This window comes from Hypanus sabinus, chromosome 4 (genome assembly GCF_030144855.1).
Source record: "Hypanus sabinus isolate sHypSab1 chromosome 4, sHypSab1.hap1, whole genome shotgun sequence".
Classification (NCBI taxonomy): domain Eukaryota; kingdom Metazoa; phylum Chordata; class Chondrichthyes; order Myliobatiformes; family Dasyatidae; genus Hypanus; species Hypanus sabinus.
In genome coordinates, this window is record NC_082709.1 from 127,397,348 (window position 1) to 127,414,749 (window position 17,402).

The 17,402-nt window shown below is 41.2% G+C and overlaps 1 protein-coding gene across 1 annotated transcript in view; it reads left to right on the forward strand.

The window, feature by feature from the left end:
* LOC132393191 (cilia- and flagella-associated protein 47-like) overlaps positions 1-17,402 on the forward strand; it is a 595,459-nt gene that overhangs the window by 309,430 nt on the left and 268,627 nt on the right. Inside the window, exons 44-45 of the mRNA XM_059968130.1 lie at positions 2,638-2,867; positions 7,743-7,923. Coding sequence (XP_059824113.1) covers positions 2,638-2,867; positions 7,743-7,923 — 411 coding nt within the window. The remainder of the gene's footprint in view (positions 1-2,637; positions 2,868-7,742; positions 7,924-17,402) is intronic.

Below are 17,402 nucleotides of genomic sequence, written 5' to 3' on the forward strand. Positions count from 1 at the left end.
ATCGCTTAGTCAGCCCAAAATTATCTGTTCTAAGACTCCTGCTCTTCGTGATTTTTTTAAAATAAATGATTTGGATGAGGATGTGGAAGGGTGGGTTAGTAAATGTGCAGATGACACAAAGGTTGATGATGTTGTGGATAGTATAGAAGGTTGTTGTAGGTTGCAATGGGACATTGATAAGGTGCAGAGCAGGGTTGAGAAGTAGCAGATGAAGTTCAACCTGGAAAAATGTGAAGTGATTCTCTTTGGAAAGTTGAACTTGAAGACAGAATACACAGTTAATGGCAGGAATTTTGGTAGTGTGCAGGAACAAATATCTTGGAATCCACATCCATAGATCTCACAAAATTGCTGCACAATTATGTAAGGCTGTTAAGAAGGTATATGGCCTTCAGTATTCTAGTGATTGAATTGTGAAGTAATGTTGCAGCTTGATAAAACCCTAGAAAACCCTGGTTGGAACAGCCTTGAAATATTGTGTTCAGTTCTGGTCGTCTCATTATTGGAAGGATGTGGTAGCTTTAGAGAGGGTACAGAGGAGATTTACCAGGATGTTGCCTAGATTAGAGAGCACATCTTATGAGGATTGGTTGAGTGAGGAAAGGCTTTTCTCTTTGGTGTGAAGGAGGATGACAGGTGATCTGAAAGAGGTGTACAAGATGTTAAGAGGCATAGATTAAGTGGACAGAAAGACCTTTTTCCCAGAGTAGAAATGTCTAATAAAAGAGAGCATAATTTTAAAGTGACTGGAGGAAAGTAAAGGAGTAAGTTTTTTACATAGAGAGTGGTGGGTGTGTGAAACGTGCCAAGGGTGTGATAGAAGCAGATAGATTCATAGAGGTGTACAAAGTTATGAGGGGTATAGATAGGATAAATGCAAGCAGGCTTTCTCCACTGGGTTGGTTAAGACTAGAATTAGAGGTCATGGGTTAAGGATGAAAAGTGAAATGTTTTGGGGAACATGAAGGTGTGGTGACAATGTGAAGTGAGTTGCCAGTGGAAGTAGTGGATGTGGGTTCCATTTCAAAATTAAAGCAAAATTTGGATAGGTACATGGAACGGATGGTTGTGGAGGGCTATGGTCCAAGTATAAGTCGATGGGACCAGGCAGAATAATATTTCAGCAATATTTCAGTCTTTGACAAAGTTCCACATGGAAGGTTAGTTAAGAAGGTTCAGTCGTTAGGTATTAATGCTGGAGTAATAAAATGGATTCAACAGTGGCTAGATGGGAGATACCAGAGAGTAGTGGTGGATAATTGTTTATCGGGATGGAGGCTGGTGACTAGCGGGGTGCCTCAGGGATCTGTTTTGGGCCCAATGTTGTTTGTAATATACATAAATGATCTGGATGATGGGGTGGTAAATTGGATTAGTAAGTATGCCGATGATACTAAGGTAGGAAGAGTTGTGGATAATGAGGTGGGTTTTCAAAGCTTGCAGGGAGATTTATGCCGGTTAGAAGAATGGGCTGAATGTTGGCAGATGGAGTTTAATGCTGAGAAGTGTGAGGTTCTACATTTTGGCAGGAATAATCCAAATAGAACATACAGGGTAAATGGTAGGGCATTGAGGAATGCAGAGGAACGGAGAGATCTAGGAATAACAGTGCATAGTTCCCTGAAGGTGGAGTCTCATGTAGATAGGGTGGTGAAGAAGGCTTTTGGAATGCTGGCCTTTATAAATCAAAGCATTGAGTACAGAAGTTGGGATGTAATGTTAAAATTGTACAAGGCATTGGTAAGGCCAAATTTGGAATATTGTGTGCAGTTCTGGTCACCGAATTATAGGAAAGATATCAATAAATTAGAGAGAGTGCAGAGTCGATTTACTAGGATGTTACCTGGGTTTCAGCACTTAAGTTACAGAGAAAGGTTGAACAAGTTAGGTCTCTATTCATTGGAGCGTAGAAGGTTGAGGGGGGGATTTGATCGAGGTATTTAAAATTTTGAGAGGGATAGATAGAGTTGACGTGAATAGGCTGTTTCCATTGAGAGTAGGGGAGATTCAAACGAGAGGACATGATTTGAGAGTTAGGGGGCAGAAGTTTAAGGGAAACACGAGGGGGTATTTCTTTACTCAGAGAGTGATAGCTGTGTGGAATGAGCTTCCTGTGGAAGTAGTAGAGGCCAGTTCAGTTGTGTCATTTAAGGTAAAATTGGATAGGTATATGGACAGGAAAGGAGTGGAGGGTTATGGGCTGAGTGCGGGTAGGTGGGACTAGGTGAGATTAAGAGTTCGGCACGGACTAGGAGGGCCGAGATGGCCTGTTTCCGTGCTGTGATTGTTATATGGTTATATGGTTATATAATAGATGGGCTGATGGGGCTGCTTCTGTGCTATAATGTTCTATGACTCTATATTCATACTTTGATAATATATTTACTTTAAATATTGAACTTTGATATTTTTGTTCCCCTTGGTCTCTCTGGTTTTCGCGAGGTCAGTTGACATTTACTGTCCTGGTTTACCTTACTAAAATATATTATTTTGCATTTCTCTGCATTATATTCCATCTGCTATTTCTTTGCGCATTTTCCCAATTGATCTATAATTTCAGGTTATCTCTTTTTCAATGGTTTCTTAATTCCTATTGTTGTGATACTCATACAGTGTACGTAATGTTTTTTGTTGCAGGTGAGAAAAATGCAGCACAAGTTACTCTATACTATAAATGTAATAACGCCTGTACCTTTGATCTATTACTAAAAATCCCATTGATAAATGAAGCCAGGGAAAAAGCTCTAGCAATTGTAGGACAACAATGGATGTCAGAAATAGAATACAAGCGCAGAAAGATTGCCGGCACATTGGAAAGCAGCACTGTTCGAGCTTCAGTTGCAATTGCTGGCCTCAACCATACTGAGGTAGGAAGGTTTTCTCATGTTATGTTAAATGAATGTGTAATTTCAACAGCACACTGATGACAGGTAGAATCAAAGGAATGTATACATTTCTTTGGAGGGTGGAATAGTTGACAATGTATAAAATGGCAATTAGGGAAGTTGAGCCAATTAGAGCACTCAAGGATTAAGGGGAAGCAGGTGATCAGGGAGTGTAAATTGATCCAACAGAATGGGGTCGAAGATAACCTGTGGCAATTGGGTTTATCTGGAGAAGTTCATGATGTGAGATTGGTGGCTGGGCAGGGTGAGCCAAAGGGGAAGAGGTGATTAATTGTATTTATTTGAGTTCCACCCTGGAGTTATGTGGTGTTGTGGTAGCACAATGTAATAGGAGGTGCAGTCTTTTAAGTAATAAACAATGACTACACCTGTCTGTTTAGATCAGGGGTTCCTAACCATTTTTCTGCCATGGAGCCCTACCATTAACTGAGGGTCTGTAGATCTCAGGTTAGCAGCCCCTGGTTTTGAAGAATGGAAAAGACTCAAGGAATTCTTTAAAGCCAATCAGGAGGAAACTTCTTAACCAATAAACAAAAAAATTCATTCATCATACATTTAATTTTAAAGTTTTGAAGTTCCTAGTGCAAGCAAGCTTCCCCTTTTTTTTCCAAACCACAACAAATTTGCAGCATTTCTTTATAAGCTAAGTTGATTAAATATTTTTAATAATTTCTCATAAGGCAACCCCCTATTCCAATGAGCAGTTAACTGAACCTTTTATGATGGCTTCCAAAGCAAACCAGAGGAAGAACACAAAAGCTGTTCTCCAGCTGCAGTTTCATCAAAAGCCTGTAAAATTTCAATAGAACTCTTGCCTTTCAGACTCTGATTTTCTTGTGATGAAGGTCAATGTTTGATCCGACATGTGTGATCTACAAGGAAAATCAGGATTATATTACTATGTTATCTATTCCATTGTTCTCATAATTTCTGACAATGTTGAAGTAAGTAATTTGGCCTGCCGAGTCTGTGTGATTGATTGTCAGAGCATCTCCATCAATGTTGTTCCCCCATTTAAGTCAAAGAATCATTCTATTTGGAAGCAGACCTTTTGACTTTTTGCTGACTAAGATGCCGATGTATTTAATCCAATCTGCCCACATTTGGTATATATCCCTCCAATCCTTCCTATCCATATACCCGTTAAAAGTACATTTTAAATATTGTTAATGCACCTGCCTCAACCACTTTTTCTAGCAGCTCGTTCCATATCTGCTCTACCCTCTGCATGAATAAGTTTCCCCTCAGGTCTCTTTATAATCTCTTTCCTCTCATTTTAAACTTGTGATATCTAGTTTTTGGTTCCCCAATGCTGAAAAAAAGATCATGTGCATACACCCTATCATGCTTCTCATGATTTTTTACACCTCTATAAGATCACCTCACATTCTCCTACGCTCCAATAAATAAAATCACTGCATGCTCAACCTCTCATTATTTCCTTGAGTTATGGCAACATTATCATAAACATTTGCCATACTCTTCCCAGCTTATTGAAATCTTCCGTACAGCAGGGTGACCAAAATTGAACACAGTATTTCCACATGTGGTGTTATTAAAGTCATGTACCATTGCAATATAACATCCCAACTGTATATACTTAGTGGCCTGACGTATGAATGCCAGGGTGCCAATCGCCTCCGTCACTACCCTGTCTACCTGTGATGCCACTTTCAGAGAACCATATCCTCGTAATCCCAAGACCCTCTGTTCTGCATGAGGAAAGCTGCAGATGCTAGAAATTCAAACGACACACACAAAATGCCACTGGAACACAGCAGGCCAGGCAGCATCTATAAGGAGAAGCACTGTCGACGTTTCGGGCTGAGACCCTTTGTCAGCGCTAACTGAAGGGAAAGATACTAAGAGATTTGAAAGTAGTGGGGGGAGGGGGAAATGCAAAATGATAGGAGAAGACCGGAGAGGGTGGGATGAAGCTAAGAGCTGGAAAAATGATTGGCAAAAGTGATACAGAGCTGGAGAAGGGAAAGGATCATGGGACGGGAGGCCTTGGGAGAAAGAAACGGGGAGGGGGGAGCACCAGAGGGAGATGGAGAACAGGCAGATTGATGGGCAGAGAGAGAGAAAAAAACAAACAACTATATATGTCAGGGATGGGATAAGAAGGGGAGGAGGGGCATTAACAGAAGTTAGAGGTCAATGTTCATGCCATCAGGTTGGAGGCTACCCAGCCGGTGTATAAGGTGTTGTTCCTCCAACCTGAGTGTGGCTTCATCTTGAGGTCATGGATAGACATATCAGAATGGGAATGGGATGTGGAATTAAAATGTGTGGCGACTGAGAGATCCTGCTTTCTCTGGCGGACCGAGCATAGGTGTTCAGTGAAACGGTCTCCCAGTCTACGTCGGGTCTCACCAATATATAAAAGACCACACGGGGAGCATCGGACGCAGTATACCACACCAGCCGACTCACAGGTGAAGTGTTACCTCACCTGGAAGGACTGTCTGGGGCCCTGAATGATGGTGAGGGAGGAAGTGTAAGGGCAGGTGTAGCACTTGTTCCACTTACAAGGATAAGTGCCAGGAGGGAGATCGGTGGGAAGGGATGGGGGGGAATGAGTGGACAAGGGAGTCGTGTAAAGAGCAATCCCTGCGGAAAGCAGAAAGTGGGGGGCGAGGGAAAGATATGCTTGGCAGTGGGATCCCGTTGGAGGTGGTGGAAGTTACGGAGAATTAGACGTTGGACCTGGCAGCTGGTGGGGTGGTAGGTGAGGACAAGGGGAACCCTATCCTGAGTGGGATGGCAGGTGGATGGGGTGAGGGCAGATGTGCAGGAAATGTGAGAGATGCATTTGAGAGCAGAGTTGATGGTGGAAGAAGGGAAGCCGCTTTGTTTAAAAAAGGAAGACATCTCCTTCATCCTGGAATGAAAAGCCTCATCCTGAGAGCAGATGCAGCGGAGACGGAGGAATTGTGAGAAGGGGATAGCATTTTTGCAAGAGACAGGGTGGGAAGAGGAATAGTCCAGGTAGCTGTGAGAGTTTGTAGGCTTATAGTAGATATCAGAAGATAAGCCATCTTCAGAGATGGAGACAGAAAGATCAAAAAAGGGGAGGGAGGTGTCAGAAATAGACCAGGTAACTTTGAGGGCAGGGCGAAAGTTAATGAAGTCAACGAGCTCAGCATGCATGCAGGAGGCAGCACCAATGCAGTCGTTGATGTAGCGAAGGAAAAGAAGGGGACAGATACCCATATAGCCTTGGAACATGGACTGTTCCACAAAGCCAACAAAAAGGCTGGCATAACTGGGACCCATGCGGGTGTCCATGGCTACACCCTTGGTTTGGAGGGAGTGGGAGGAGCCAAAGGAGAAATTATTGAGAGTAAGAACTAATTCCGCTAGACGGAGGAGAGTGGTGGTAGAGAGGAATTGGTTAGGTCTAGAATCCAAAAAGAAGTGAAGAGCTTTGAGACTGTCCTGATGGGGGGATGGAGGTATATAGGGACCGGATGTCCATGGTGAAAATAAGGCGGTGGGGGCCAGGGAACTTAAAATCATTGAAAAAATTCAATGCGTGAGAAGTGTCATGAACATAGGTGGGAAGAGATTGAAGAAGTGGGGATAAAACAGTGTCCAGGTATGCAGAAATGAGTTCAGTGGGGCAGGAGCAAGCTGGACAGGCAGGTTTGTGGATCTTGGGTAGGAGGTAGAAACGGGAAGTGCGGGATGTAGAAACTTATGAGGTTGGTGGCAGTGGATGGGAGATCCCCAGAGCTGATAAGGTTGGTAATGGTATAGGAGACAGTGGCCTGGTGCTCCTTAGTGGGGTCATGATCAAGGGGTAAATAAGAAGAGGTGTCAGAGAGTTGTTGCTGTGCTTCAGCCAGGTAGAGGTCAGTACACCAGACAACAACAGCTCCCCCCTTATCAGTGGGTTTTATAGTGAGGTTGGTATTGGTGCGGAGGGAGCGGAGAGCAGAGCGTTTGGAAGGAGTGAGGTTGGGATTAGTGCGGAGGGAGCGGAGAGCAGAGCGTTCGGAAGGAGTGAGGTTGGAATTGGAACAGGGTGTGGTGAAGTTGAGACGGTTGATGTCCCGTCGGCAATTAGCAATAAAGAGATCCAGAGCAGGCAGAAGACCAGAGTGGGGTGTCCATGAAGAGGAGGAGGGTTGAAGACGGGAGAAGGGATCATCGATGGGGTTAGGAGAGTCCTTGCCAAAGAAATAAGCTTGGAGATGGAGCCGGCGGAAGAAGAGTTCAGCGTCATGGCGTACGCGGAACGCGCTGAGGTGTAGGCGAAGGGGGACGAAGCTGAGGCCCTTACTGAGGACAGAGCGCTCTGCCTCAGAGAGCTGAAGGTTGGAGGGATTGGTAAAGACCCGGCACGGATGAGAGATGGGATCAGAGGGGGGAGGGAGGCTGGTAGTGTCAGTGGAGAGAGATAGGTTGGGGTGAGAGGAAGATGGAGCCTCTGAGGGCCCAGGAGCTGACAATGGGATCTGAGGGAGAGGGGTTTGCAGAGTGGTGGTGGGGGAAGGGGAGACGGGAGTCACAATCGCAGCATGTGAAGACCCGGCCTAGAGTTCAAGGCTGGAGTTGCAGTTGGTGGTTGCGCAATCGCTTTGTCCATGATCGTTGGAACCCGCGTTGATGGTGTTGGAGTCCGGGTTTTGAATATGCCCTGGGTTGCTGGGGCAGCCGAGATTAACGGCCGGGCCCGGGGCCGTGATACGAAGCCGGATTTTGAATATGCCCTGGGTTGTACCCTCTGTTCTACAGCAAGAGTAAAACAAGTATCATAATAAGTAAGTTCTTCATATTTAATTTCTCACAGAAGTAAATGTAATATTTCTTTACATTTCATTTAAACAGACAAAAGCACTGTACACTGTAAAAGATTCCAAAAGGCCAAAAATGATTAACTACAGTGTGGAAGTGTCCACGCCAAAACACTTTGAAAGTCCAAATGAAATATCGCTTCCTATTGCCAAAGTACACAGGATAAATTCCAAATCGCACTTGATGACTGGAAGTCTGAACTTGAGTAAAATGGGTAAAGTATGAATGATTTTTTTTTGCATTCAGGCTTATTTTAGGGATTATAAAACATGTTTGCTTTATAGATTTTAACGTGCATTGGTGCTGATTGTTTGAATAAATTACTTCTTAAATTTTAATCTGTGATTAAAGTCAATTAGTACTTTTGTGACATCTAATAATTTACAATGAAAATGGGATTGTTAAGTTGTTTATCATGGCAACATTATTAGAGAAGATGATAAACACTGAATGCAATATGATGGTTGTATTGTGAAAGCCTTTGACAAGGCAGCACACTTAAGATTATCAGAGAATATTAAGGATGTAGAATTATAAGATCAGCAAATTACAATAAACTCTCATTGCCTCAGTAAATAAAAACCACAATTTAATGCAAATCAAATAGTACAAATGTATCTGTCCAGAACAATGCTGGTATACCAAGACAGACAGTGCTATTTCTCACCATGAAACATTTTACTAAGACTAAAAGTTCCTCAATATTTGTAGACTAAAATCCATTAAGGAACTTTGCCATTGAGACAGGAATTTCAAGAATTTATTGTGGGAATGAAAATCGTTCAATAAAACTAAGAACTGCCCCAAAAGCTTAGTTCTTTATTCACGTGTGAGAAAAACAGTAAAACTATTTTCAATTTCCAAGTAATGTGGATTGATATGAAACAAAGATAAATTCAAAAAAAAGATGTAATGAAGAATTAGAAAGCAGGGATGAATACACCTATGCTTTCCCTTGGTGCATGGAAATAGTTTCTTGCATAACTATTTCATTTTCAGGACTGCAAAGAGTGCTGACTGGTTTACTTTTCATAATTCAAGATTCAGGATCATTTAATGTCATTTCCAGTATACAAGTGTAAAGGAGAACAAAATAAGTGTTACTCCGGATCCAATGCAACACAAAAAAAGCACAATGAGAGAAAGAACAGAATAATAAAAGCACAATAAAAGAAGATGTTCAGGAAGTTTAATGGTCTGAGGGTGGATAAATCTCCTGGACCTGATGAAATGTATCCTCAAGTTCTGAAGGAAGTAGCTGGAGAGACTGCAGAGGCATTAACAATGATCTTTCAAGAATCGATGGACTCTGGCATTGTACCAGGTGACTGGGAAATTGCAAATGTTGCTCCGCTATTTAAGAAGTGTGGGAGGCAGCAGAAATTAAATGTTAGCATGACATCAGTGGTTGGGAAGTTGTTGGAATTGATTGTTAGGGAGGAGATTATGGAACACCTGGAGGCACATGACAAGATAGGCCAAAGCCAGCATGGTTTCTTGAAAGGAAAATCCTGCCTGACTAACCTACTGCAATATTTTTGAGGAAATTACAAGCAGAGTAGACAAAGGAGGTATGCTATATGTGGTGTACTTGGATTCTCAGAAGGCCTTTGACAAGGTGCCACACATGAGGCTGCTTAGCAAGATAAGAGCCCATGGAAATACAGGGGAGTTACTAGCATGAGTAGAGCAGTGGCTGATTGGTAGAAAACAGAAAGTGGGAATAAAGGGATCCTATTCTGGCTGGCTTCCAGTTACCAGTAGAGTTCCACAGGGGTCAGTGTCGGGACTGCTGCTTTTAGCGATATGTGTCAATGATTTGGACTATGAGATTAATGGATTTGTGGCTAAATTTGCTGATGATACAAAGATAGATAGAGGAGCGGGTAGTGTTGAGGAAACAGAGAGACTGCAGAGAGTCTGAGATAGTTTAGGGGAATGGACAAAGAAGTGGCAAATGAAACACAATGTTGGAAAGTATATGGTCATGCACTTTGGTGGAAGAAATAAACAGGCAGACTATTATTTAGATAGGGAGAGAATTCAAAATGCAGAGATGCAAAGGGACTTGGGAGCTCTTGTGCAGGATACCTTAAAGATTAACCTCCAGGTTGAGTCAGTGGTGAAGAAGGTGGATGTGATTTTGGCATTCATTTCTAGAGGTATAGAATATAAAAGCTGGGATGTGATGTTGAGGCTCTATAGGACACTCATAAGACCACACTTGGGGTATTGTGTGCAGTTTTGGGATCCTTATTTTAGAAAGGATATACTGACATTGGAGAGGGTTCAGAGAAGCTTCATGGGAATGATTCCAGGAGTGAAAGGGCTACTGACTGGCAGCTCTTGTGCTGTATTTCCTGGAGTTCAAGAGATGAGGGGGGATCTCATAGAAATGTTCAAAGGCCCAAACAGATTAGATGGGGTAAAGTTATTTCCCATGGTAGGGGAGTCTAGGACAAGAGGGCACGACTTCAGGATTGAAGGACGTCCATTTAGAACAGAGATGCAGAGAAATTACTTTAGTCAGAGGGTGGTAAATCTGTGGAATTTGTTGCCACGAGCAGCTGTGGAGACCAAGTCATTGGGTGAATTTAAGGTGGAGATTAATAGTTTCTTGATTAGCCAGGGCATCAAAGGGTATGGGGAGAAGGCAGGGGAGTGGGGATGACTGGAAAAATTGGATCAGCCCATGATTAAATGGCAGAACAGACTCAATGGGCTGAATGGCCTATTTCTGCTCCCATAATTTATGGTCTTATGGTCTAATAAATATGAATACTTAAGATAGCTTACATACATGGATTGTTTGTATGTCCATAAAGTGATGCTGGTCACTGGAATGTTTGTACATAAGGTGACTGACAGAAAATCATAAAGTAGTGTTCGTGGGGGGTGTGGAGGGGTGGGTTAGTGGGTGGGCAGGTGTTGATCAGTCTTCTGCTTGGGGAAGGTAACTGTTTTTGGGTCTGGTGGTCCTGGCGATGTTTCATCAGCAGTGTCCATCATATGCTTTATTTAAAATGTATTGGATATTTTGTTTATTTTTTATAATTGTCATCCTCAATAAAGATGGCATTCATTGTCCATACCAAACTCCTTTGAAGATATTGTGGATAGCAGTTCTTCTGATGAAGGTACTAGCTGACAGCATTGTGGGAGGGAGTTATAGAAACTAAGCCTACTTACTCCAAAGAATTAGCAATGTATCTTCTATTCAGGATATTAGGTAACAAGACAGGAAATTTCAAGTGATGAAGATCCTCCGTGCATTCTGGCTATGTGGTTGTGGTTGTAGGTTTGGAAGCTGCTGTCAGAATTGGCTGGGTTTATACAGTGGTATGCAAAAGTTTGGGCACCCCTGGTCAAAATTTCTGTTACTGTGAATAGTTAAGTGAGTAGAAGATGAACTGATCTCCAAAAGTCATAAAGTTAAAGATGAAACAATCTTTTCAACAATTCAAGCAAGATTAGTATATTATTTTTTGCTTTGTACAATTTTAGAGTGAAAAAAAGGAATGGAGAACCATGCAAAAGTTTGAGCACCCCCAGAGATTTGAGCTCTCAGATAACTTTTACCAAGATCTCAGACCTTAATTAGCTTGTTCACAGTCATCATTAGGAAAGGCCAGGTGATGCAAATTTCAATGCTTTATAAATACCCTGACTCCTCAAATCTTGTCCCAATGATCAGCAGCCATGGGCTCCTCTAAGCAGCTGCCTAGCGCTCTGAAAATTAAAATAAATGATGCCCACAAAGCAGGAGAAGGCTATAAGAAAATTGTGAAGCGTTTTCAGGTAGCTGTTTCCTCAGTTTGTAATGTAATTAAGAAATTGGTGGAAGTCAAATTGAGGTCTAGTTGAGGTCTGGAAGACCAAGAAAACTTTCCAAGAGAACTACTCGTAGGATTGCTAGAAAGGCAAATCAAAACCCCATTTGACTGCAAAAGACCTTCAGGAAGATTTAGCAGACTCTGGAGTGGTGGTGCACTGTTCTATTGTGCAGTGACACCTGCACAAATATGAACTTCATGGAAGAGTCATCAGAAGAAAACCTTTAATGCATCCTCACCACAAAATTCATTGTCAGAAGTTTGCAAAGGAACATCCAAGCAAGCCTGATGCATTTTGGAAACAAGTCCTGTGGACTGATGAAGTTAAAATAGAACTTTTTGGCCACAATGAGCAAAGGTATGTTTAGAGAAAAAAGTGTGCAGAATTTCATGAAAAGAACACCTCTCCAACTGTTAAGCACAGGGGTGGATTGATCATGCTTTGGGCTTGTGTTGTAGCCAGTGGCATGGGGAACATTTCACTGGTAGAGGGAAGAATGAATTCAATTAAATACCAGCAAATTCTGGAAGCAAACATCACACTATATGTAAGAAAGCTGAAGGTGAAAAGAGGGTGGCTTCTACTGTAGGAAAATGCTCCTAAACACACCTCAAAATCCACAATGGACTACCTGAAGAGGCACAAGCTGAAGGTTTTGCCATGGCCGTCACAGTCCCCCGACCTAAACGTCATCGAAAAACTGTGGATAGGGGTCTGGTGATGTCATCGTTGAGAATGGCAGCTTAAGTCACTAGCTCCTCCGGAAAAACGTGTATTAAGCCCTGTTATTCTATCAAATATAATATTTTTTGAAAAATATTTGAACTGAAAAGAGGGGCAAGAATGGGGAAAAGGAACGGAAATAAAAAAAAGTGACACTGCGGAGCCTGCGTCCGAGAGGAGTGCAGCGACCGGCTCTCCGACCCGACTGCATGTGAGCGAGGGGGCTACTGGGCTTCATTCAGGCGAAGAGGCGAATATCTTCAAAATCCTGAAAGAAATTAATGGAGGTCCAGAAAGAAATAAAGCAGCAACTCCGGGATATTAAGGCAGAGCTCGCCAGCATTAATCAAAAAATAGCGGTGGCAGAGACTCGAATCGAGAAGGTGGAAGATCGCATTCAAAACATGGAACGGATACTGAGTGAGACCTGGAGGGAAGATCACAGCAGAAAAATATAAGAATCTACAACGTTCCCAAAGGAGCGGAGGGCTCGCCTATGACGGAGTTTGTCAAAAAGCTACTGTGGGACACGCTGGATATTCCCTTGGTTATGAAGCTGGAAATTGAGAGGACGCACCACGCGCTGGTTCCGAAACCTACCTAGGACAGAAAGCCACGCTCTATAATAATTAAATTCCTTCAGTACAGCATCAAGATGCAGATTCTACAAAGGGCCTGGGGTAAGAAGAGAGTGTTTTTTGATGATAAATTAATATATTTTGACCAAGATTACCCCCCCCCCCCACGGTCCTGCAGAAACGCAAAGAATACTCTGAAGTAAAGCAAGTACTAAAGCAAAATAAGATAAGATTTCAAACTCCATACCCTGGTAAACTTCAAGTGTTTTATGATAACGGGACGCTGTTGTACCAGACAGTGGAAGAGGCGACTACAGACATGAAGGCCAGAGGGTTGCCCGTTAGTGTCACCAAAACTGAGGGAAAGCCTGACTGAGGAACTGTCCCGCTCCACTTGGGAAATAGTGCGGGAATCAAGAAGGCAGGAGACGGGAGGAGGCCGAGAGAAATATATCGGGAAGAGACCGGGAGTTTCCCAAAGACAGTCCTCACCCCCTTCAGAAGAGCCATTAGGTTTAGCTAACTTTAAAAATGTTGAGAAGCTAAATGAAAGCAAAAGTACACGGTGATATACCTATCTCGAGAAATACTTATTATAATGTGGGTTTTATATTCCTTGTTATTAGTTGTTATTCTTTATTCGCTCACTTACTCCTTTTTCCCCACCAAAATGAGAATATATATATATATATATATATATATAGGAGTACACAGGGAAATCTTTTCTGTGTAATGGATTTGTTCACTGACTTTTATGAAATACTGCAATGGGGGCCCTCAACTCACAAGTAGGAGGGGTTATCCCCCCACAGCTAGACATTTCCTCTAGCTTAACGTAGGGTCATCTACCTCAGCCTTGGAATCACACATTCATTGCCATTTTTGTTATCTGTGTTTCTTGGTTCGTATTTGTTCAGGGAGTAGATCGATTAAGTTTTATTCTAATTTCAATGATACATTGACAGAAAAATACAGATGGCTAAGGGCAAGGTAAAATTCATTTTTTTAATGTCAATGGGCTATTAAATTCAATCAAATGTAAGAGAATTGTATCCAATTTGGAACAATTTGACTCATACTGGGAAAAATGGTTTAACTAAATAATGCCTCATAGGCCTGACTTTATTCTCACAAATCAATGAATCTGTTGTAAAAACAAAAGATCACTCCCTACTTGTACATAGTTCTTTCCTTTTGCTTGTTTTTGCTCTCCACTCTTTTCTATAAGTGTGTACCTCAGATAAATACTTTGTGGAGATTTGTGATATATATGATATATAGGTACAATCTCTGAAACCCATCTTATGGAAATGTTTGCTTGATGATGAACTTCAATAAAAAAATAAATTACAAAAAAGAAAATCTGTGGATAGACCTCAAAAGAGCAGTGCATGCAAGGCGGCCCAAGAATCTCACAGAACTAGAAGCCTTTTGCAAGGAAGAATGAGCAAAAATCCTCCAAACAAGAATTGAAAGATTCTTAGCTGGCTATAGAAAGTGTTTACAAGCTGTGATACTTGCCGAAGTGGGTGTTACGAAGTACTGACCATGCAAGGTGCCCAAACTTTTGCTTCAGGCCCTTTTCCTGTTTTGTTATTTTGAAACTGTAAAAGATGGAAATAAACAAATAATCTTGTTTAAAATATTAAAGAAATGTGTCATCTTTAACTTTACGCCTTTTGGAAATCAGTTCATCTTTTACTCGCTTAGCTATTGACAGTAACAGAAATTTTGACCAGGGGTGCCCAAACTTTTGCATACCACTGCATTTGCTGTGCAATTTGTAGAGGGTAAACAATATACATGTTATAAAGGGGATGATTCCTTAGCATGATAGTTTGAATGCCAATTAAATGGATAGCTTTGGCAGGGTGTGTTGAATTTTTTGAGTACTGTTGGGGCCTAACCTATCCAGGTAATTGGACAGTATTTCATATTTTTGATGTGTGACTGCTATCTAAAGAGTCATAGAGCACCATATCACACTTCGATCATGCCAGCCTAATCCCATCTACCTGTACCTGGATCATAGCTCTCCATACTTTTCTAATCTACGTACCTTTCCAAACTTCTCCTAAATGTTGCTATTGAACCCACATATACCAATTCGACTAGTGACTTGTTCCACATTCTCACCAGCCTCTGAGTCAAGAGTTTATTCCTCAGGTTCCCCTGAAACATTTTACCTTTCACCCTTAATCAATGACCTCTAGTTCTAGTCTCATGTGACCTTTTAAGCTTCAGAATTTCCTGAACCTTTGATTAAATCGTTCAATGGATTTATGAAACTAACAAAGTGGAACAAATGTTTTGCTGTCTCCTATCAGGACAAAACAGAATAAATTCAGTTTGGCTAATTACTGCTCAATTATTAGCAAAGTGATACAGAATTTTGTCAACAGTCCTGCTAAATAGCACTTACTCACCAATTAATTGGTCTTTGATGCCTTGTTTGAATTTTGCTCAGTTTTCATAACTTTCATCAAACTTCATCAAGTCAATTACCCTTGAAATCAGTGGGCACCAGGGCCAAAACAATCCAATGACTGGTGATATATCTTGCACAAAAGAAGGCGATCATGGCTGTTGGAGGTCAATCATCCAAAACTAAGGACATTGCTATATGAATGCCAGAGCAGAAACTTAGGTATAATCATCTTCATGGGCTTCATCAATGACCTTCCTTCCATCATAAGGCCAGAAATATTTCCTGATGATTGAACTGTGTTCAATTCCATTTGCATCTTCTCATCAAATGCCTGCTTGTTATAAGAACTAGACAATATTGAGACATGGACTGGTGAGTAGCATGAACCATTTGTGCAATAGAAGTATCAAGCAATGATTATGTCCAAAAAGTCTAAATACCTACAGTACCTTAAACATTCAATGCCATTATCTTCGTTGAGTCTCCCATTTGGGTAGTAACCACTTAACAGAAATTCAACCAGACAAGCCATATCTATCCTTTGGCTACAAGAGCTGGGCATGCTGAAGTGAATGACTTGTATCTTAACAAAAGTTTTTCCATCATTTATAATAATTCCTTGAAAGTGGCATCACACATAGACAGGGTCATAAAGAAAATTTTTGGTACATTAGTTGTTATAAATCAGGGCATTGAGTGCAGGATTTGAGATGTTACGTTGAAGTTGTATAAGATGTTGGTGAGGCCAAATTTGGAGTATTGCATGCAGTTCTGGTCACCTACCTACTGAGCAAGCTTCTTCAGGAAAGGTGGAGAGAGTGTGGAATGAGCTGTCAGTGGTAATAGTGGATGTGGGTTCACTTCCAACATTTAAAAGTAGCATGGATAAATATAAGGATGGGAGGGATATGGAGGGCTATGCTGTCAGTGCAGGTTGATGGGACCAGGCAGAATAATAGTTCAGCATGGGCTAGATAGGCGAAGGGCCCGTTTCTGTGCAATATTGCTCTAAGACTCTATGATTCTATGGCTTCAGTACTACAACGAGGATAATGTTCACTCAATCATTTCTTGATATCATCAGGAGTAACACCCCCAAAATGCTGGAGGAACTCAGCACGTCAGACTTTAAAAGTTCTCTATCTCCTCCATACAATGATTCATATTTTGAAATATTTTTCCTTGTTCTTTATTCTCCCATTAAAGAAAGTAATTTCTCTGTCTCCATTTCTATTTGGATGTTAATACATGGTTTCAATCATCATTCTGTAAAACTCGTCTGTTATGAAGTGTGATTGTCAATGTTATAATTTCGATTATAGAAAATTTAAGAATCAACATGTTAAATTTTGAAATCTTCCATATTTAACAGTGCTTGAATAATTTCTCCAAAATTATGTTATCTGAATAAAAACTTACTCTTCTCTAGTTATGGAGAGTTGGTTTCCTGATATAATGGCTGGCAACCCTCCCCTGCCACCATAACCAGCTGCACCCACATTTTATCTACTCATCTACCAAGCTGTTTCTTCACCAACTTTAATGTCTGAATCTGACAAAAATATCTTCTCAGATAGTTTGCAGTGAATTTTCTTCCTGCACCAGCGATATAATTCTGGAATCAAAGTGAGCTTTCTGACATAGAAGCTAATTCTCTATCCTCATTGGTGTGGTTTTCTCATTCCCTTGGCTGTATCCCATGCATCTTCAATCATTCTTTAGAATCTCTTCTTCATTCTCTGCTTTGTTCTCCTCTTTATTTCTCCCACATCTCTTCTTTTGCTCTTGTTTATCTATCATTCCTTTTACATTCATCCTTCTCTAATTTTATTTGTTCTCATCTATTATCATTGTGTCAAGTTCATTTGCAATGGTTAAATCAGTTACTTTAATACAGCCTGAGAGAGTGAGCAATGTCAGAGGCATTGACCATTCAATTAAATGTTAAGCTGAAATTTTGTCTGACTACTTAGGCAGATCTAAAAAGATACTATTATATTATTTTGAAGTGATCTAAGAATCTTTCTTGAATTAAAGTATTTTATCTGCATTTTAACTTAGAGTAATACTTTGCACCATGCCAAAATTTTAATATCACATTGATTAGTTGACACCGCTGTCTTACTCCTA